General features: G+C 36.3%; 1 protein-coding gene across 1 annotated transcript; it reads right to left on the bottom strand.

The window, feature by feature from the left end:
• Window positions 1–1,503: 1,503 nt before the first annotated feature.
• LOC103062418 (DGAT1/2-independent enzyme synthesizing storage lipids-like) lies at window positions 1,504–10,923 on the bottom strand. The gene is made up of 6 exons (XM_025175776.2): window positions 10,668–10,923; window positions 7,918–8,085; window positions 4,419–4,612; window positions 3,286–3,346; window positions 1,702–1,841; window positions 1,504–1,605 (listed from the first exon to the last, which is right to left on the bottom strand). Exons 1-6 carry the CDS (start codon window positions 10,921–10,923, stop codon window positions 1,504–1,506), a joined length of 921 nt encoding a protein of 306 aa, XP_025031544.2.
• Between the last annotated feature and the right edge of the window lie 12,056 nt (window positions 10,924–22,979).

A 22,979-nucleotide genomic window follows, 5' to 3' on the forward strand; every position in this document is an offset into this window, starting at 1 on the left:
GCAGCTTCTAAATTAGATGAAGTGTACATGCCATTTCTCTAAAAAATTATCCATTAATTTATTAGAAACAGCTACTAAAACTAATTCTGTTTGTAAGGACACTACCTTAATTGTTTTAAAGCAAATTGGAAGATTCAATCACAGTTGATATGTTTTATAGATGAGATACTTGAATCTTTGCTTTGGTATATGCACTTTCATCATAGTTATGACCAAACAAAATCAGTTGAAGAAATCCATATTACTCCTGCTCATATTTTTCAAGATGAAGAACAGATATCCAAGATAGAGTGCAGAGTGCAGAGTGTCATGTATATATTAATCTGCCTGCTTTTAAATTGGGAAGGAAAATTGTTGGACTTTGGACATTAGCTTTATGGAAAACCATTGTTAACATAATGTGTGTCTGTTTATTTATTTGGAAGTTCTTAATGCTTAATTTAAAAAGGAATCTGCATCTCTTTGTAAATTGTAGGTTTTAAACATATTTATAAACATAATTCCATTAGATTGGCAGCCATTCTGAATAGCTGAAGCTCCTTTCATACAGCAATCAGATCTTTCTGTGTTTTATGATGTTCCTTTTGTAACATGAAAAAAAGTTAATCAACAAAAATTGACTTATTTATTTATGTATTGAACAATTTATATACTGGCAGCTTCAAAGACTCTAGGCAGTTTATAATTACTGTCAGTTAGAATAAAACATCAGCATAATAAAACAATCCCCAACATAAACATCATAGTCACAACAAAATACTACAATTAAAGAAAAGACCACATAACAATTTTAATAATTTTAAAATTATTTTAATTTAACAAATATTTTCTCAAGTTACTTTCTTGACCTGGGCTCAGGCCCCTTTTAGCTGAACATTGCCTAGGTAGCAGCTCGTCTTCCTGTCCTTCAAGGCCATTCCCTCTTCCCTCTACAATGCCTACCCTTTTGCCAAAAAAATTCTCAATAATCCTTAGAAAACCCAATTGTTCCCTCAGGCACATGGGGCAAGCCTTTCTAACTAGTCCTCTACCCTTGCAGAGGTCAAGTGTGGCATCAATGTGCACATAAACCAGATAAAGACTCAATTGTGGCAAAGTACCAATGTCAATGTCCTCCATCTTCAGATTCTGTCTCATCTGCTTCAAGGGAAAGACAAGGTCTAATGTGTAACTGCTTATATGTGTTGGCTCCAAGATCGCTTGGAACAAGCCCATGGGTTGCCACAGAGGCTGGGAAACTCCAAGCCCATATGAATTATATACCCAAAGCATGGAGAATGAAGCTCTTTAGCATTACTGCCTGGAAGACTTCAAAACCAGATGAACTATGCGATCCAGGAGCTAATTTAGATAAATGTGTATATAATACATATAACAATTTCAAAAGGTTTCATTTTAAACCGATTACAAGTTTATAAGAGCAGCAGTATTTCAGTAATGCATGAGAATATAGAATTACAATAAGGAGAAGGCTGTCATTATTACGTAGTATATTCATTGCAATTATTCAATTTTCTTGTTATGAAATCGTTCCAACAGACCTCTTCTTATGCTTGCTGGGAGTTTCTGGTGTTTGTTTATTAAACTCTGTAAAGCATTTTGCGCCTATTAGAAGAAGAAAACACACATGTAAAGTTCTCTGATTCTTAAGGCTTTTGCTCAGTGAGCCTAATTATATCATGATTCTCACATATAGTTTACCTTTTCTACCAGCTCTTCAGCAGTTATATTTGGTTCATATGGTATGGGCTGTCCAACATGTGTACGCCATTTCACTGGAAACCCACCATACAGAAAAATTAGTGGCCATCGAATATATTCATATAAATTTTTCAGCAGTCCTATATGATGAGAAAATTAGGTAGCATATTAAATATATGGCAGAGTTTTCAAGTTTAGGTTTAGGTAGAGAGCATTATGAAGTGAAATTATATGGTTTATGGTTTTATTTTCTTTTATGGTTTTTACTTTGTTAAAGATTTCTTCAATAAAAATTATATTAAAAAATGAAGTGAAATTATACCAGCTTCTAAATTATAAATGCCTTACCTTATTATTTCATTGATGACACCTATTAAAACAGTACTCTATATCATTCTACATCAAACAAAAGACCACTAGAACAGATGTCTAATAAAAATCACACCATTTTTGTTGGACATGTTCAAGGGGAATTTTCTAATGTTTAGTTATGTTCTGATAAGAATGATGATTGAAAACTGAGTATGTTCAACATGCAATATACCTGCATGGATAAAAGCATTTCTTTATGTCCCGTCCCCCGCCAATCTGGAATGTTGGAAAGAAATGTATGGAGACTCAGGACTATCTGTCTATCATCACATTAATTCTGAGAACAGACTAGAACAGAACCAAATTTAGTATGATGGGACAAGCTAGCAAAAGAAAGAGTTCTAAAATGGATTGGACCTGGTCAGGCTCAGATCCTTTCCATTTTCTGAGAGAAAAAGGTTCAGAAAAAATTCCACCAGTGCTGTCCTAGGAGATAGGCAGTTGAATAACACCTTAAAAGGCTGTTGACTGCTCCATTCTAAACTTCCCTACTTCCTCTCTCCTGGTCACATGACCCAGGGTGGAATGTATGTGCCCTGTTCTATGCTTCACAGTAGACACATAAAAACAAAATCCTTACACAAGAGGAGAGCAGAAACAGACACACTCACAAAAGCACCCACCTTAAGCACTTACTTATACACACACAGACACATTTAAACAGTCAGTACATATGCACCCACCCTAAATTAGATCTTCATGCACACATGCACGCACACACAGACGTACAGGCAAGGTACACACCCAACATGAACAAAGCCACACAGATACACACCATGTTACTTTACTACACAGATAACTTATGTGGCCACTGTTGGTAAAGAACTAGAAAAAATTCCAGAAGCTATGTTCTGCATGCTTTCCCTGTCTTGCATAGTGAGCATATCTCAAATCATAAGCTATTTAAATCTGGGTTCTCAGGTCTGCAGATAATACAGGTACAATACAATCTAGAAGCTTGCAGTTTTCCAATAAAATAAGACCTACAAGCAGAAAAAAATGTTGGTTAAGTGAAATAAAATCAGACACATTATGTATATGTGCATTGGTAAAACTTTGTTCAGTGGAAATCACTGTGTTGGAACAAAATCTTCCATGCTATCTGCTCTATAATATGTTGCAGAGTATTTAGGCATACTGACATAAAATAAAGTTTTTTTTTTTTTAAAAGTACATTATAAATTTGGAAAATATATAGTATATTGATCTTACTTATTCTTCCAAGTGTCCTGTACCCCTCACGACTATTCTCTGTAAACATTGGGATTATAGGCTAAGGAACAGAAAGACAAGGAAACAAATATCAACTTCATTTAAAGTATTTCATTTAAGTAGCTGGCAATATGAAGAACACGTCCTTTGATTAGAAATATATGACCTGTTCATAATTACTATAGCAACTTCGCCATGATTTCCTTTATTTACAAAGTTATTAGGTATATATCCCATCTGCCCGCCATGAACTTAAAGTGGCATTCCCTCCTCTGATTCTCTATATAAAAACAACCCTATAAGGTAGAGTTGCTGAAAGATAGTAACTGATTCAAAATCACCTCATGGCTTTCCATGGTTGATGGTGGTCTGGAATTTGGAACTTCCCAGTCATAATTTACCAACCTTCCAAATATTTGTGTATTAGAATTACATGGGATAAACAAATAGACTTGGGTAATAACGCATGAGAATGGCATATTCTACCTGATGTTTATTAATTCGATTTAGGTGCTGCCTGACTCCTAAAGAGACTTAAGATAGCCACTCCCTAGATTCTGCCAGAGTATATCTATTAGGTTAGCATAGTACAGATTTAGTATGGCAAGATTCTGTCTATATCGATTCTCTCTTCTTCCCATGCTCCTGCTCTGAACTATGTTGCCTCTTGTCTCCCCCTTTTTCTTCCTGGAATGGGCTCCCTCCTTCCTGAGAACCTGGGTCTCTACTGCATTCCATCACCCCCCCTCCCCCTGCATAGATACATTCCATCACAAGAAGCGAGGAGAAGAGCCAGATCTTTAAGGCCCTCTGGAATGCCATCAGAATGGGAGCCACCCAGATATCAGAAAGAACCTCATTCCAGAGGACAGGCATGTGACAGAGATGTTACCACATCAACACTGCATGATTGATATAGAGGAATGCCACTTTGGTGTTTTAAGAATGATCTCATAAATACTTATTTAACCAAAGAGATATAAAAGCTTCCAAACGTGGAAGCTCTAAATAGATTTGACTAAGACAGTTAAGCAACAGTGTAGGAACAACTGTCATGGAATTAATAAAAATGGAACCTGATGGATGTCGTGGAAGATACAGTGTGATTTCTCTGTGTATTTGGTAGGACTTACCACTCGTGCTTCTATAGCAACTTTTGCAAAACCTGTCCGTTTACCCCATATAGTTTTGTAGGTTTCATCACTAAAGATGGCTTCTCGTGTTCCCCCTGGTGCAATAGCCACCCAATCACCATTCTTCAGGGCACAAAGACATTCTTCCTTTGTACCAGTCATCATTTTCAGATTCCTGGAAAGCATTCTTAAGCCTAAAAGGAAGCAATAAAATAGTGCATTAATTAAAGGAATCGTGATACTAATTGCTTTATCAATTCCCTTACTTAAAAACTGAAAAATAAAAATATTTCCAAGAATATGTGAAGCAAAGATAACTGTAATATTAAAACAGGATAAACACTTGTCCAAATAAGAATCCTATATACCTAAAGCCCTTTTAAATCAGGAATTAAGGTTTGGACCAGCATAACAACAACAACAACAACAAAAATGACAGCTTATTGGAAGCATTAACTGGCTTTGGCTGATCTGAAAAAGTTAAACAAGGTTGCATCTGGTTAGTACTTAGATGGGAGACTCACAAATCAAAAAGCCCTTTTATATTGTGTCAAAAAAGTTACAGGGTCATGTCCATGGGTCATTACGAATCAAACTCAATTGGAAACCATTTTGAGAGTAAAAAGCTGAAATAAGAAAGTATATTTTTGAAAGCTTATAACTTCTCATGGAAAATATGAAAACATTTAAATATAATTCATGAAATGAGAACAATAGAACTCTGTGTGGATGATTATTTCTTGATCATGAAAAAGGGTTTGACCAACTAGAATAGGGTTTTTTTAATCAGGTATTGGACAAATCTGTCTTTGGAAAAGAAACCAAAGTGAGAACTGCTAGAAGAAAAAGGAGAATAAAAAGGTATTTGTAGTTGGTATGTTAAAAGATAATACAGTGTTATTATAAATGAGCTAGAGAAACTTTGAAGAATTTGAACTCATTTCTGAAAATGACATTCTCAGATAAAGAAGAATAGGACTGAATTCTGATGTTTTCTTCATTTCTGAAATAAAACAATCAGCAGAACCAATTTTTTTTTTCTTAACTGTCAGTGATTGTCAACATCTTTTAACTGGTAAGTAAACAAAGCATATAGACCATCTAGCCAGTATTAAGGCAATATTACAAAAAATAAATTACAGGAATTGTTTTATTTCAAATTGAATTATTTTCATTTTGAGCAGCAAATTATTTATTCTGTTTTTCTATTATTTATTCATTAATAAACTTCAATAACAGCAATATTATATTGCAGTTTCTGATATAATATAAGCTATTTTGCCACATTGCATTTTAAAATGATCTTGTAAAATGTGCAGATTTAGAGAAGGTGGTGACAAGCAAGTAAAACTCTTCAACTGGTATTTTGTTGTGAAATTTTTTCTTCTCTATGAATTTCAAACCACTATGTTACAAAAAAGTGTAAATAAATGAGAGAGAGAGAGAGAGAGAGAGATGACAGATAGCTCCAAAGATCTATGAATGCAAAGAAGATAATGGCATGGAACTCTGTAGTGCCTCCCATTTCAAGTTCCTGGGCCCAACAAGTTTATATAGAGCTGTGTTTCTCAACCTTGGGAACTTTAAGAGGTGTGGACTTCAACTCCCTGAATTCCCCAGCCAGCAAGGCTGGCTGGGGAATTCTGGGAATTGAAGTCCACATCTCTTAAAGTTCCCAAGGTTGAGAAACACTGATATAGAGGTTTAAGAAGCCCTTCTGAATAAAGTGAGCAATATTGCTAGACAAAGTATGAAGACAAAGTGAGCTATTGCACATCAATTCTGGAAACAATTTATGTAGCAAGAGCTGTTAGTTGTAACAATAATCAGCAACCTTTTCAGCCAGCAGCTGCTTTTGCACAATCTTGCACAGGCATCCAAAGGCCTTGAAATCTCATGAGTTTTCAAGGACTTTGGAATCACCAAATGTCATGAGATTTCAGGAAAATCCCCTCAGTAACTTGTCAAAGCACTGAAATGGCATTAGATTTTTCACAGAAGGGAGCCAGCCCAAAATCCAAAGGGAGCCAGCCTTCTCACATCCAAAGGGTCTTCTGACTGACTCCAGTATAGACTGGCAGTATAAGAAGCATCGATAATGAAGCTCAAGCTCAAGCTCAGATATTTTGGCCACCTAATGCGAAGAGAGATCTCTTTGGAGAAGACCCTGATGCTGGGAAAGATTGAAGGCAAAAGGAGAAGAGGACGGCAGAGGATGAGATGGTTAGATAGCATCACTGAAGCAATGAGCATGAAACTGAGCAAACTCAGGGAGGCAGTGAAGGACAGGAAGGCCTGGCGCAATATGGTTCATGGGGTCACGAAGAGTCGGACACGACTTAACGACTAAACAACAACAACATAAGAAGCAGCTTCCCCTGAAGCAGCCCAGCCTTGAAGTGCTTCAGCCAATACTGGGGGGAAAGCATGACAGAAGTCTTTTCCAATAGAGCTGGCATGGGCACACTAAAGGTCTTCTGTGAACCTCCTGAAGCTGCTCAGCCTGGAAGCTCTTTGCCCAGTGATGGAAAAAAAACAAAACACCAACAACTGAAAATAGCCTTTACCCACAATGTTGATGAGTGTATAGAAGCTGGAGGGCTTCAGAGAATGCTTCTGAAGCCACCAAGTCTGGAAGCATTTGCTCTGTGCTGGCAAAGATGACTAAAGGAGACATGTCACTTAGTACTGACCTACACACACTGAAAGTCTTCCACAGGAGATGGCTTCAGTGAACATCTCTGAAGCAGCCTATCTTGAGGCAGTTCCCTAGCTCTCAGGGAGAAGATTGGGAGCAACTTTCTCCTTCAGCATTGACCCCAGGGTAATTTGAAGCCACCCAAATTGCTTTATCAAGGCAAATTGGATGCCCTCTTTCTTTCAAGAAAGCAAAGCGAATCGTCTTCATAGCCTCAGTTTCTTAGTCAAAGTGAAAGTATATTACTTTGCAAAGCTCTATTGTATATATTATGCTGACTTTGGGTGCTGAGCTGTGGTTCCTGAATTGAAATGCCCCTGTATTAATATTTATTTTATTTCCATACTGCTTTTCCTCCTGAAGTTGTTCCGAGCAATGTACAAGAAGAATAGAACACAATATTAAAATCCCCATTGTAAAACTAGAAAATACAAATACAACTTAAAAGAAAGAAAACAAATTTTAAAGGCCATCCGAAGCAGCTGTTGCCATGTGTATGCCTGGGTAAACAGGCATTTCTTCAGTTTCTGTAAAACAGGGCAACCTGGGGCGAGTCATACTTCTGTTAAAGGGAATTCTATAAATGGGGACTACCACCAAGAAAATATGTCTGGGAGACCAAGCTCAAACCATCATTTAAGTTTATACTGAACCCCAGATAGTCTCAGCCTGAGCTACCTCATATGAGTCTGAGAATAAAATGAGGCAGGAGAAGGACAATATATACCATCAGCAGCTCCTTTAACATTAGATGGGCTATATATCTAATAAATGCAATGATATAAATAAAATATATGTCACCTGGGAACTTAAGGACAAAACGATCGACCACTGTGTGACAGCACAGTCTATTCTTCAGGAAAAAAATCCTTGCTAGAAAGAAAATGTAATCTATAGGAAGTGCAGCATGATAATAAATAATAAGGCATGGTCCATCTGGTAGATTTTCTATTCCATGTATTTCATAACCTGTTTTTAATACAAAACAGAACAGAATACTGTCATTCATATAATCAAAGACACCATAAGACTTTATTATATAAAAAGGTTTCAAGGTGTCTACAGATCATGACTAGGCTTGATCTCCAAGCATAAGCTACTACTAGACAGCTGTAGTCTCTAATTCTACTAAAATAGCACAATATTATATGGTCTGATGGAAATATTAAGTTATGTACCTTGAGTTTTATGGAGAACAGGGGCAGGCAGCCTAATGCCTAAAAATACTTCCACTTGCCAGATAATTATCTCTAACTGGTTTTAGTGTTTTAAATGTTTTTTTCATTAAAAACGCATAAATAAATGGAAATCTGGCATACTGCAAAGTCCTAGCCTCTAACAACAACCGTTATACATAAGAACATCTTTGGCATTAGATAGAACCCATAAGTATTCTTCAAAAATAAAAATAGCAGGTGATTGTAACCCCATTGATTTGTTTAGAAGTACATCCAACTGCCCAGAAATAAGGGAAAGATAACCTGAAATTGATAAGGCAGCTGGAGGGATGACAGACAGCAGTTTCACCAAGTTGCTTTTGCGGGAATAGATACTTTGTAACTGACACACTTATTTTGGCAGCCATTTTACAAATAGACAAGCCCCTTTCAAGGCAGGTATTTTAAGATCATGTCTATGAAAACTACAGTACATTATAGTGCAGTATAACTGTATATAATGTAAATAATAATAATAATATATAATAACATGAGATCTAGCGTGAGTTGTCCTCCCTTAGGCACAGAAGCCAGCTGGGTGACTTTGGCCAGTCTTTCTTTTTCACCTGGGTTGGGAAGTTGAAAAACATCTGCCTACCAACACTGAACCAGTGTGGTATACTATGGTCCATAACCTTCAATGAAGAAACCTTCATCCTTTAGTGGATTCATTAGGGCTGATAATAGTAATAGTAATAAGTATAAAGCAGTAATAGTAATAGTAATACTAATCATATAAATAATATTGATATAAAACTATGGAGCTATAGCTAAAAATAAAATAGCTAACACAATATATAAAATCACTGTATGACTAAAATCTAAAAATGAAGTTATATTTAATATTAATATTGAAACTGAGGGTAGCAATATACTGTAGTATAAAATAATGTGGCATGTTGAAAGCAATAGTAATACAACTGAAGGACTAAGATTTCCCAATACATATGTTGCTGTAGTGTAACAAGCATTAATTTGTGCAAGTTTCAATTTGTTCAGAATGACAGAGAGGCAAGCTTCTCACAGAAGTATTTTATTATAAAAATTCATGTCCAGGTTCTGTACTGTATGGATAATACAAAAAGCTACTTTTTTACTTTGAATAAACAAGCCAGGACATCATTATTATCTTCCAATTAAAAAAAGAGAATCAGGACAACCAGACAAAGATCTCCTGAATAACATGTAATTAATACCAGATGTATGTTGTGTCAAATATTTTTAGAATCTAGTAATTATTATTCTTTTGCTGCAGCAGTGGATCAGGAATGAAGAAACAAGTTAATGTAGTAGATCAGTTAAATGTAATTTTTTAAATACAGGTAGTGAACATTATCATAGATAGATTGTGGGACTAACCAGGATTATCTGAACCAAACACCAGTTAGCCATTAAGCTAAGTTAATGGCCTTGGAGTACTTCCTCAGCCTTCCTCAACTTGACACATTCTAGATGTGAGGGTTTAAGACTCCTTGATTTTCTTAGCCAGAATGGCCATTGCTGAGAATTGTGGAAATTAAAAGTCCATAAATCTGGAGGATGATTGGGTTGGGATGGTTGGACTCTTTTATTTTAATCTAACATAGAGAATATTATCAGGTAAAATAGTTTTGCAGTAATATGTTGCCCTAAATTCCTTGGAGGAAGAGTATGAAGGTGTTATAGACAAATATAGCTGTGGTAAGCTATCCCTTAAAGTAGTTTATAGCACCCATTCTTGTTGTACTGTACTTCTATATTTTTCATATTTTTTTCTGATTCAGCTAGGTTTTGATATCTTAATTTCCTCCATTCTTCAATATTATAATATAATCTATGTATCTATGTACCAATCATTCTTATTTCAGTTCTCATCTTTGCAGCAAACTGTGGACAAAACGAGAAACAATGACAAGCAACAATGACACATGAAAATACAGTGCTTCCACTTGTGACGTAAAGCCTGAAGCATTAAGAAACTTCCACAGGGGTAATCTTATTTATAAAGATAGAAGGGGAATTTCTTTACATTAGGACTAGGGAGACCAACCTATGCTCCACAGGCCACATGAGGCTTCCAAGCATCACATTTGCAGCCCCTAAAAGCACCTAACATTTAATAAGCCAATGATTTTCTGAATTCTGATGCTGTGAGTTTCAGCTTAAAAATTGAAAAATTAGAGTGGGGTTGGGAGCTCAAGTTCCTAGTCCCATCCTTAAACATCCCCATTCTACAAAACATAAAGCAGTTTTTTTCAGTTTTGCCATTTGGGTGACATTACCACATGATATAAACATCAGAAATAGGATCCTTTTCCCAGAACAAACAAACCCAGAAGAACAAACCTTTCTTACCATGCCATATTCTTCCAAAGAAGTCCCAGAGATATCCCAAAATAAAATGGCAGCTTTTATGGGTCTCTTCCTTAACTTTAGTAGATATCTCATAGGCCAGGACAATAAAAACAGATAGGTAGATATAGAAGAAAATCCAGAGAGGAACTGCTACTAATGCCAGTAATGGCCATAAGACTGCAGGAAGAAAATATTTCTCCAAGCACACAGGAAGCCATTCTCCATATACATATGCTAGACTTGTTGAGGAGTTCATAAGTACCTGTGCAAAATGTGTTAATATTGAATCCCTGCATGAGAGGAAAAAATGAAAGAACAATATAAGATTAGTGAAATATTGAGCGGGGACAAAGCTTGCTGTATGACCCTTAGAAGCATCAAGGCATTTGTTGCCCTTCCTCCCACAAAATGGCACCAACTCTATGTGAGAATGATTGAAATCTTGTGAATATGCAATTTCCTGCACAATATCTTAATGGGAGTTCATTAGAATCTCAAATTTTAATTATCTTGCAACTTTTTAAGCAAATTGGAGGACATGCAGGACATTGTGCAAACTCACAAAATAGTTGTGGTGTTCTTAGTTGATGTTCCCCAGAGGGATTTGCAACTGTGGATCAGGTACTTATGTGTATATATCCTGATCCCTGTCCTAAATGGCTAATTAAAATTAATCCAGAGGGTGAATTGCTTTGTAGTTTACTGGATTGTATCTGAAAATAATAGATAGTAAAGTAAAAGGAGTAGAAGGATTTTGGGGGGATCTGGCTGTAATTTTAGACATGTACTCTGATAGCATATATATGCATGTTAAGACTTTTTTTTTAATCCCCACATTTCTCTGAAGGGAAAATGGGGTGAAGGATGTAATAAAATTACATTCAAGAGGAACAGCTAGAGCAAAGTCAGTAATATCTGAACCTACTTTGGATCACGTCCATTGTTATTAAAAGTAGGCACAAGTTTTTAAATACTTTGACTTCCTGAAACCTTCTCCAGTTTGGATGAGTATCCAGACTATAACACAGTTCTTCTTGGCTTCTCTCCACACCCCTTTACTTGCCTTCCAGTGATAATATCAGTGGTGGAAGCAAAGTGTAGGAAAAATAAAGGTTTTTTCCCATCTTTTAAAAATCATTATTGTCCTGCTGTGCTCTTCAGTAAAGTCTAATAGAGCAGGAGATCTTGCTAAGGGTATCACCTTAAGCAGCTACAGTTTCTGCATAAAATACTACAGATAATGAAGTGAAAGGCATGCAGGTGGGCAGGATGAATGGACGGAAAGAAACTTTCTTCTCTTTATCTAAGTTGCTACAGCCACTATCCCTGTTGAAATTTGGTAGTAAAGAGAAGGAAATATGACACCTGAAGACTGCCTCAAGAACTTAATTTTCTTTTCAGGATGGTGTAGGATACATGTCTTTATTTCCAGATAAATCTGATGAGGACCTAGGGCAGTTTGATTATTTTTACCCTGGAAGAGTAAGGGATGAATTACCAGGGCAACATAGTCCGATGCTTGGTTTGTCATTATAAAGTCTATCTTAGACTTGTTCAAGCATCACTTCATGAGCATATTGCATAACTCCCAATTCATCATCTCCTGCATTGTTGTAATGATGGCTTTTCTGCAGGCTTTCATATATTTATTTTCCACACTGGCTTCCACGTAAGTCAGAAACCAGATAAACTGAGTTCCATATAAATTCACATGAACTTGCAGGGAAGCCAATAGCCATATATGCAATGGCTTTCCTCTTGTAATCCCTTATATTGAATGTGCAACCGCCTGCAGGAATTGGACATCATTTCTGTGATACAGGACATGGATAAGCAGAGATTAGCTGCAGCACTTAGAGCTTTTGAGTTTGGCTTTTTTACAATGCAGTTTCAATGAGTCAGTCCTGAGTTAATAATGTTTCCTTCAAATTCCTTGAACAGAGTGCCACCACACATTTTTATAGACCCCCTTACAGTCTAATAGAGGAACTGACATTTTAGATTTTTACACAAATAACACTCATCCAAAAGCAGTGGATAACTTTTAGCCCATAGGCCAAAAATTCTGCTCAAAGACTTTTTTTCACACCCTGCATAATTTTACACACCATTATCATATCCTCTCTCTCACTTTCCCCTAAAGAGCCAAAAACGTAACCTTTCCTCTTAGGTGAAATAATTCTGTGTACAACATTCCCTATATGGTCTGACTATGGCATGATGGTTTTTAGCTTCATAATGATCCTTAAAAAAAAAAATTCCACAGCACCATTTTATGGAATGATGTTTTTATTTACATTTTTCTTTTAATGTTTTTAATAGGCTCATTGTGTGTTGTTATATTCTGAGTTTTCAAGTTTTCAGTTTATTCTACAAAGTTAGAAGTATTCAGAATGCCTTTCTAGAAGGCAAGGAAATGCTTACATTTACAAACCTTTCCCACATATTCTGACTCTGATTGGAAAGTTCAGGACTCATTTAGATAGAAAGCTACTGAATAGTTTTACACATTGTATGAAGATGGTATTAGCATTTATAATACCATAATCAACAATTTCAGTACACTCAATCCTTGTTATCCACAGGGATTATGTTCTTGAAGCCCCCCCCCCCCCCATGGAAATAGAAATCAAGGTTATTGAAATGTGAGATCACATCTATTATCAGAACCGCATGGAGACTTATTCATATAACAAACACCACAAGAACAAGAATGCAGTTTCCCTCAGTGTAGTTCATGATGACACTGCAGAGACTGTCAGACTTTTTTCCTTACTGCACATAGCCACGTATAGCCGCGTTGAGGCCACGTTTGATGAAAAATGGGTTACACTTTTATAGAAGCATATAAGCGAATCCATGGAAACAGAATATGTGGATAACGAGGACTGAGTATACATGTTAATGTAAGGTTTATGGTGCATTTCTATATATGATTAGTTGAAAAAAATTACATATTGTGTTCCAGAAAAATATAGATTGGTAATTTGTATCACCACAATGGAATCCTGAATATTTTGTTTGGGATATGATGAAGCACTTGCGTGTTTCCTTTATATCTAGCAAACATCTTTCATGCAAAATGTAAGGCTGATTATGAAACTTATTAGGACAATTACACAAGCATCTCAAAGTGGAATTTGACCTGCTTTATTTTTAAACATACCAAGCAACTGGGTCATATAAGAAGGATTGAAATGTGGTGTATGTAAACTATTGCTTATGAAACTGATTCAGTTTTCTTATACTAACTAATTATAAAAACATTCCAACTGACCACACAAATAATTAGTCCCTGGATTTGTAAAGACTGGTAAGTTCTGGCATTCTGAACAAGTGGCCCATTGTATAAAGGCAAGTAAAATTATTGCCCAAATGCTAATACTGATTTGTGTTCCAGTAAAATAAAAATCATTCAAGCAGTTTTACGTACTGAAAAATCGTTAATTCATACGATTTTTGAATCATACGATTCAAAATCATGTTTTGAACTTTCTTGATAATTATATATGCTACATTACATTGTACAGTTGAAGAGCACTAAGCAATATTGACCTGATCCTATACAACTGAGTAGGAAAATACTCAGGATAACATGTGCAGAACTCTAAATCCGCAAGTTCTACACATCAGGCATTTATTTGACTAGTAGAGATTTATAAATCTTTAGTCAAGTGCACAGCTGAATATGGATGTTTCATTAATTAGCAATTAATTTTAGCTGTGGTATTTGTTCATAATTGGTTCAATAATGTTAAGATCATTATACATTAAAGTATACCACTCTTTGAGTGAGATGGGTGGTGACTAAATTTGAAATATAAATAAATAAATAAATAAATAAATAAATGCGTAGCCCAAATTTGAATTTTATGCAGCAGGACTGCTGCAAACAGAAGGTAGCATATTTTTCTCATGCCAACCCCATATATAAGCTTATATGGAGACATAGTTATGCATGTTACATCCTTTTTCCACACATCGATGACCCATACTGAACTCAGAATGGATGACAGAAATATATTCCTAACTCCATTGCTATTGTCAGATTTTAATAGCTTAGTTTAATTAACTAAGGTGAATTAGGAATTTGAAACTAGAGATGCAAAATCACCCAATGAAATAAGTCACATGTTGATTGTGAAAACTGGTCAATCATTTCACCATTTTTCCGTGCAGATTTTAGCCACCTCAATAATGCTTGTACAAAGCTATTTCACCCCACACTGAAAACACACTTGCAAATTATATAATTTACTTTAAGAAAAAAAAACCCTCATAAGGCCACCTTTAAGTTTACAGTCTTCTGTATAAAACCGTACAGTTTTTACGCACTTTTGTAAAATGCAAGAGGGAGAATGCAAATTGAACATATGTCTTTCATTAATTACTGAGTAATTTTAGTTATATTTACTAGCTATACACTTACTTTCGCTATGCCCTTTCTTCTGAGTAAGTATATATAGATTATGCTTTAAGAATTTAGAAATGTCATTACTTTGTTTCTTTAAGATTATTTAGTTATTCTTATTGTTTATTAAAATCATATCATCTTAAGCTGTACTATGGTTCCAGAACCTCAAAATAACAATTCAAAAGTATTACCAAAATCTAGGCAGGTGATTATTGTCCTCTTCTTTTCCACAGGCTTTTAAGTGGATGAACAGCTGTCCCAGCCCGAAAGCTTTTACTTGTTAATGGGTCCCCAATTTTGTGTCTTCTTTTGTTCACTTGTCACATGTTGGTATGATTCTGCTGACTGTATATTTTGAGTTTGAAACGTCCTGGCTGTAGGTGTGGTTTATGCCTCTAATTACTGTCTAACAACCATATTGCTTCCCTTGGCTGCAGGGAGATAGTTATCTCTTACTATACATGGTCTCCCACCATTCTTTGGATTTATTGATACTTTTGTGCTGTGAGTTTAACTTCATTCTTCTTTATACTGATCACCAACATTTCACATATGACATATCATATACAGAGAAATATTTACATAAATATGGGATTTTCTATAAGCCCACCCACCAAAATAGAATGAATTTTATAACTTTATTAGCAATTTCAAAATAAAAATTTCAGTCTTTTTATTTATTTCTACAAAATTCTCACACTCAATTTAACGGATAATTTAGTGGAAAGGGGTATCATTTAAATAGAAATATCAATTAAGTTCACATTTATATAAATAATATAGTGTACATCATTTGCATGGTCATGTTATAGATGTAATTTACATCATTTGCATAAATTTACATCACTATGAAAAATATAAAAATTATGTCAATTTGGGCAAGACTAGTCCAAACTTAATTTTGTTTCTTCTGAAGTCCGTTGAATGGCAATCTGAAAAATCAAGCTTGTACTATATATCAAAAAATGTTCTAAATATTTGTAAACATAAAATAAAAATAGTATCTTTAAAATGTTTTATCAAAATTCAGATATATTTAAAATATTTAAAATGTTGAACCTCTCAAGAAATATACATATTGGAATACATGTTGGAATACAGATCTGAATTCTTAAAGTTTGAAATCTGAAAGCAATAGGAAAAAGGATGACAAGGTAATTGATTTAAAAACAACCAATCATGAAACTCTGACCTAGAAAAATATGAATGACCAATTCTTCAAGTAACAGATTTACAAAAAAAAAAGAAAAAAAGTAGATTACATGCTTTTCTTGCTTTGTCAAAATCACTGCAGAAAACTGTTCTAAATTTCAATAGAAGAGAATATATGTAGCTCAGGGTTGAACTGCAGAATCCTTGGGGCTCTCTGAGCTTGGTTGTTTGCTTGCAGACATTTTATTACCCAACTAGGTAACATCATCAGTGCTAGTGAGTGTGGTGTTTTCTCCATGTTTATATACAGTAGCTTGCCCTGCCGGTGTTGGTGAAGGTGTAGTTGGTAGTTCCTTGATCTGGGTATGTTTTATGATTGACTGGTTGTCTGGTGTTAATCCCTGCTTATCTAGGTGTTGGCTACTGGAGAAGGTTCTTTTTGTTTCCTTAGCTTTTTTATTGTCTTTTAAAGTCTATTGGTATGTAAATATAGTTTATTTCTATGTCTGAATACCAAGATTCCAGGAATTCCCTAGCATTTTTGGATTTAGCTTGGTGTAGGATGCTCACAGTTTCCCAGCTGAAATTGTAGTTTTGATTAAGGAGATGTAAAGAGTTTTCATTGTGTCTTTGGACTGCTAGTTGATGTTTATGGATGAGCTCTGCTGGTCTTCTGCCTGTCTGTAGTGATGTTACAGTCCTTACACTATATGTTATAGATTACTCCTGTTTTTTCTTCTTGGACTACTGGATCTTTTAGTTTATTTAAGATGTTTTGGAGGGCTTTAGTTGGTTTGAGTGCTATGGTGATGCGGTGTGGTTGTAATAGTCTGTTGGTTATTTCTGAGATGTTTTTGATGTGTGGTAATGTTATCCTTTTCTTAGCTTGTGTTGGTTGTGATATAGCAGGTTGAGTGGTCAGGCACTTTTTGATAAAGTTGCATGGATAACCATTTTGCTGGCAGATATTGTATAGGCGGTCTGTTTCCTTCTTATGGTGTACTGGGTTGCTGCAGTGTGTTTGTACTTGTCTGAATAATGTTCTTACACAGATTCTCTTATGGGAGGTTGGGTTGTTACTTTGGTAATGGAACATTTGGCTAGTGTGGATTGTTTTTCAATAGACAGTAACTTAAACAACCCTATACAAACCCTAACCCTATATAAATCCCTTCACCCTCTCATTTAATCCACATCTTTCTTAATCTTCACATCCATAAATCATCATTTCATTTCTTTCTTCTTTCAGCAAAAAGTCCATATAAGATTTTCAGTTTTCAGGGGAAAAAAATGTTTTTTTCTCTGACCAGACAGGTCAGTTTTGCCATTTCTGCGAAGTCTGAAATTTTCACACTCCATTCCTCCATTGTGGGAATTTCATTATTCCATCGTTGTGCATATAATAATCTTGCTGCAGTTCCTCTCTTCTCCTATCTTCAAAGTACTCTAGTCAGAGTGATATTTCTTCTCAGGGTAAATCAACTCCTCCAGTGATAGATAAATTGCAATCAGTGTGCAACCTTATAGAAGCTAATCATAGAAAAATATTTTCTGATAATGTTTGTAGACACATTGGCATATTGGATAAGAATATTACTACTTTGGATTGCTACATGAAGTTACCATGAGAGGACATGAAATCTATGCAGACACAACTCAACAAGTTTTAACAGGAGCTGGGATATATTAAATTAGTAATTGCTCATTTGCATAAACCAGAATGAAGACAGCTGACTACCATTGAAAAGTAAGTAAAGGACACAAATCTGCATTACAAACCTTTGATTAAACTACAAGGAGACCTGACCCATAGACTCTTAAAAATATGAGGTTTCCCTATAGATATTGAAAGTTCAAATACTTTCCCTGATAATGGGGAAAAATGTTTGCAAGGGATGATTTGCAAACTTTATAATAATTGTTATCTTCAGAGGTTGATTTGGAAATTAATGACAGGTACAGTCAGATCCAGGGTGAGGTTTCCCAAAAGTGGTCCTCTGATTATTGTCTAATTTCACAGGATTGAAGTCTGTGAGATTGTTTTAAGAAGGCATGTGAGATCTCTTCACTGAAATTCAAAGATTATAAAATTCAAACTTTCCATGATCTGTCACATGATGTGATCTGTTTGAGGAAAGAATTTTCCTTGGCTTAGGACCTGGCTATAGAAAATTTTCTTTTGTCTCCTGCTATTTTGGTCTGTCCACCCCTGACCAGATCAAGTACTTTATGGATCCTGGTTCAGCACTGGCATTTTTGGCTGTGTACTGACTGTCACTATCTTGGAATACCTACATTGTCCTCGGCAGAGTTCTTTGATGTGTCTTTGCCTGGTTAGCATTGCCCTCTGCTGAGTTTTGTTATAACATTCCAATGTTAATGTCATTTTTTTTTTTAACAAGGGTCAGTAGGAGGAGGGAAGTTGAAGTTGTAAACCTGTTCTCTTTGGAAGCCATAATTTCAGTTTACTTTGATCATTTAATTCTTACTTGGTTAAGTATTTTTATATATTTTTTAAATTTTAGTTACAGCTCTTTTAGTCACTGATTGCATTATTTTTTATTAATTTTTGTATCCATATATTACATATACACATATCTGCAACACCCTTCTTGGGAGTCAGGTAGACTGGTCCTGCCTTTGGCTGACAAGTAAGCTAGACCAGCCTTAACCCTCCAAATGCAAATGTAATGCCTTTTAATGCAAAGGTACACCGTGCACCGTGCTCCAGGAGCTTTTTGCAAAGGGCTTTTTTGGAGCAAGAAGATGGTGAAGGTCAGCTGGAACAGCAGAGCGCAGGGTGGCAGGAGTCTCAGAGTGCAGGATGGCAAGGGTGACTACGGCTGGGACTGGGCTGGGGTGGCCGTGGCTTCCTAGTATGTGACAAGCAGCCCCAGAGCCATACAGTTCCGGGGCTGGTTGCCGCCCTGCAAGACAGGATGCAAGGCACACAAAAGGGCAGAGATGGGGGGGAGACAGGTAGGTGGGAGGAGTTGGTGGCAGTCCCTTACCTTGCTGAGGCTCGGGGCTGGGAGGGACCGAGCCCAGAATGGCTTGGATTGGGATGGGTACTTATTTAATGACCAATGATTCTCAGTTAACAACAGCAACCAGGAGTGCCAGGATTGTGGTTTCTAAGTAATGTGGTCTTGTGTTTCTCACTTGATAACTACATCATTTAGCGATGGAAATTCCAGTCCCAGTTGTGGTCATTAAGTGAAGACTACCTGTAATTCCTTACCTGGTGAAACACCTGGGAAATTCTGATCTTTTTAATGTACAGCTGTTGTTATCAGATCAATATGATTCAGTCTCTTTGAATGTAGCCAAATTTTGTTATACTGCCTGTAAAGTTAGGCAGACTTTTATTACTGACTGATGAACCCACCACCAATTGTAATATGGAATCAAAACGCAGGACACAAAGGCAAAATAATCAAGGCTTCACTGCAGTGTTTATTAGGCAGTACGTACTTCGATTCTAAAGTTCTTACAGAGATTATGCAAATGCAACGGTAACCGTCTATCAATGGTAGTATACATAAGCTTAGTCCATAGCCTTGTTCTGGGAACTAGATCGAATGTGGACCTAAAATCAATAAATGCAGTATATAGTACCAAGCCTGCTTTAAATGTGTATTTCTAGGCCAGGTGCTGAAGTATAAGGGTATGTCCATATATAGAACGTCTGGTCCTGAAGCCCACTTGCTCTTCTGCCAATGTATGCTCTAGTTAGTACATACTGTTTGGTGTTAAGATCATCTGCCAGAGAAATAGGTATATTTTGGGTGTCAGAGAAAACAATACCAATATCAGAAGAGGCAGTTCCAGGGATGGCATGAGACCCAAAACCAGACCCCTGTCTCTGGGTGGTTGCTAATCACTGGGATAAAGCTTCTTCTCCTGCAGTCTATTCATGAGGAGCAGCTGTCTGGAGTGCATGTGGGTTACCTCATGATCTCTCCTTTCTCTGGAGAGATTTCCCCTGTCTGGATCCAGCATCCAGCTGCAATCTCCGCCATAAACATTGTCCTGCTTCAGCAGGACATCTAGCTTTCCATGGCACTCACCAGTAGTGGGGTTGACTATAGAGACATTTAAAAGGATGGAGGTTTTTTTGCAACACTACTGTAGTAGTTTCAAAACAGTCTCCTTTCTTGCTGTATTTAATGTATTCTTGTTAATACATTGCTCACCAATGGTCTTACAACTTCCACTCCCCTGTGTTGTATTTTAATGCCCTCCTACCAATGTAGCCAACTGTTGTTGAAAGATGTACTTTCCCTCCTTAGTAAAGTGAATTCCATCTCTGTCAAGCAGCATTCATCCTTGATGTTTGTACTACTGTCGAAAAACCTGAACTTCTGCCGCTTGCACCAAATTTACAACCAGGAGTTCACTTTAAAATGTTTTCTATCTCTTGTTCGAGTTTTGTCTTTAACAGAAAGTATTGATGAGAACACCACTTGGACCCCAATATCCCCCCCCCCCCGAAAGCCATTAAGTCACTCTTGAGACATTGGAGAACTTGCCTCACAGTTCATTGGACTCATATTGGTGAGTAGGAAAGGTCTGTGATGGGCACATTTTAGATTTGGATACCTGGAGACAACATATGTACAGTACTGAGATAAAATATTTGGATGACCAATGTGATCTTCTTTCATTGGTACCATCTGGAACCTTCCTTTACTGTATGTAATCATTTATTCAAATTTTCCCATAAAAAACAACTATATTAATTCGCAGAACTCCATCCTGCATAATGCAATCTACCTAGCGTTTGCCAAAAATCTTTTACATTCTCAGCCAACATCACAGCATCATCCAGTGGTTTGCCATTGCCTGTTTCCTGGGGCTGAGAGAGAGTGACTGGCCCAAGGTCACCCAGTTGGCTTCATGCCTAAAGCGGGAGTAGAACTCACAGTCTCCCAGCATCTAGCCTGATGCTTTAACCACTACCCAGCTGGCTCTCATTTATTTAGTTACACTTAATAAGTTAATCATTCTGTGGTTTTTGTATTTATTTGTTACCTTTGCCATTACATAGGGAACAATAATACCATCCTATTCTATGGAAGGATGCTATTCTAATAAGTCTAATAATAACATCCTTTTGGCATCCATCAGACACTAATTTAACCTTAAGTGCACAATAAACAATTCACATAGCCACCATATCCAGACTTCAACATTTCTCCAGTTACACATCTTTAATCTTCATTTTTACAACACTGTGTAATATAATTCTGTATTCCTGGCAAATTCCAATCCTCTTTCCCTTAAGTCCATTTTCCACTCATTTGATTGGGAAATGAATCTATCTTCGATCTATTAATTTATCTTTTCATACTTTCTCTTTTTGCAATCATTCTACTTCCATTCTGTTTTCTTCCAATTTGTTTTTTAATCTTCCTTTTCTGTATCTCCCCCCAGGTCAACCCTTGATACTACTAAAAACTGAGCTGTCCCAAATTCAGAACCACTCAGCACCCTTGCAGCCTTCACTAATCCTTCACTAATCCTTCACCAATCTTTCATCATAACCAATCCAATTAACCACGCTTAATATTCAGGTACACCTATGAATAGACTTATGCAGAAACCATGTGTTCAAAATAAAGTAACATCCACTTTTTCTAAGCAGATTCTCACCATTCTCGTTCATTCTCAGGTCTCCAAAGGTCTCAATCACTTTTGCGCACTCTTTCCCATTCTTACTCATCCAGAATATATTTCCTCCCCACTCCGGATCTCAGTCATTTCAAATGTTGCAAAGTTTTCCCCCAAATGTATATCTGATTCTTCCATTACCACTATTCACTGCAGTAAAACAGTGCAACTAGGACCAGCCATTGGATTCCTATGTTCATATGCAACGACTTAGTTTTCGCCAGTATTTGCTATCTGACATACATTTTAGCCCTTTCATTCTTAGTTAAACCTATATCATCCTTGCATATATTCATCCACTTCACTCCACAAAATCAAACCACTTCATTTAGATCTATTACATATTTCCCCATTCTTTTAGTTTTATGGATACACAACTTTTCTACTTTTTTTTCTTTCTTTGTATTGGTTAATTCATTCTCTTGAGCATTTCTCCTGTTTCACTCCAAATCTCAATAGTCCATATAATGCAGGCATTACCAGATGGCCCAAAGATATTTACCTCTACTACCCATTATGCCTTTTTAGTAAGACAGAAAGAATTGTTTGCAAATCCTTAGAGGTATTCATGGGACATGCAGCATAGCTTGCCATCCATCATCAAGGACAGTATCAGTCATTGTTGGTGATTTCGGGCAGAATCCTATAAGCACAACCAAAGCCCACTTTTACCCCAGGCAGTTTACATTAGTCTATATAGATTAAGATCATTGATCCAGACGGTACCTTGCAAGCCAGTCTTGCTCCATATCTGCAACTAAGAACTATATGTATTAAGAGCCAGTTTGGTGTAGTAGCTAAGGTGCTAGGCTAGAAATCGGGAGACTGTGATTTCCAATCCTCTCCTAGACAAGAAAGCAAGCTGGGTGATTTTTTGGGGGGCCGGTCACTCTTTCTTAGCCCAACTCACCTCACAGTTTATTATTTTATTTTATTTTATTTTATTTTATTTTATTTTATTTTATTTTATTTATGTACATGACTCTGGACAGCTAACAATTAAATACAGAATAAAAACAATAAACAAAAGTATAAATAACATAAATAGCAGTCGAGCAACCAACTTAGAACAA

This window comes from Python bivittatus, unplaced genomic scaffold (assembly GCF_059951505.1).
Source record: "Python bivittatus isolate LINGU-HERP-01145 unplaced genomic scaffold, Pbiv_v1 ctg000840_np1212, whole genome shotgun sequence".
NCBI classification, from domain to species: Eukaryota; Metazoa; Chordata; class Lepidosauria; order Squamata; family Pythonidae; genus Python; species Python bivittatus.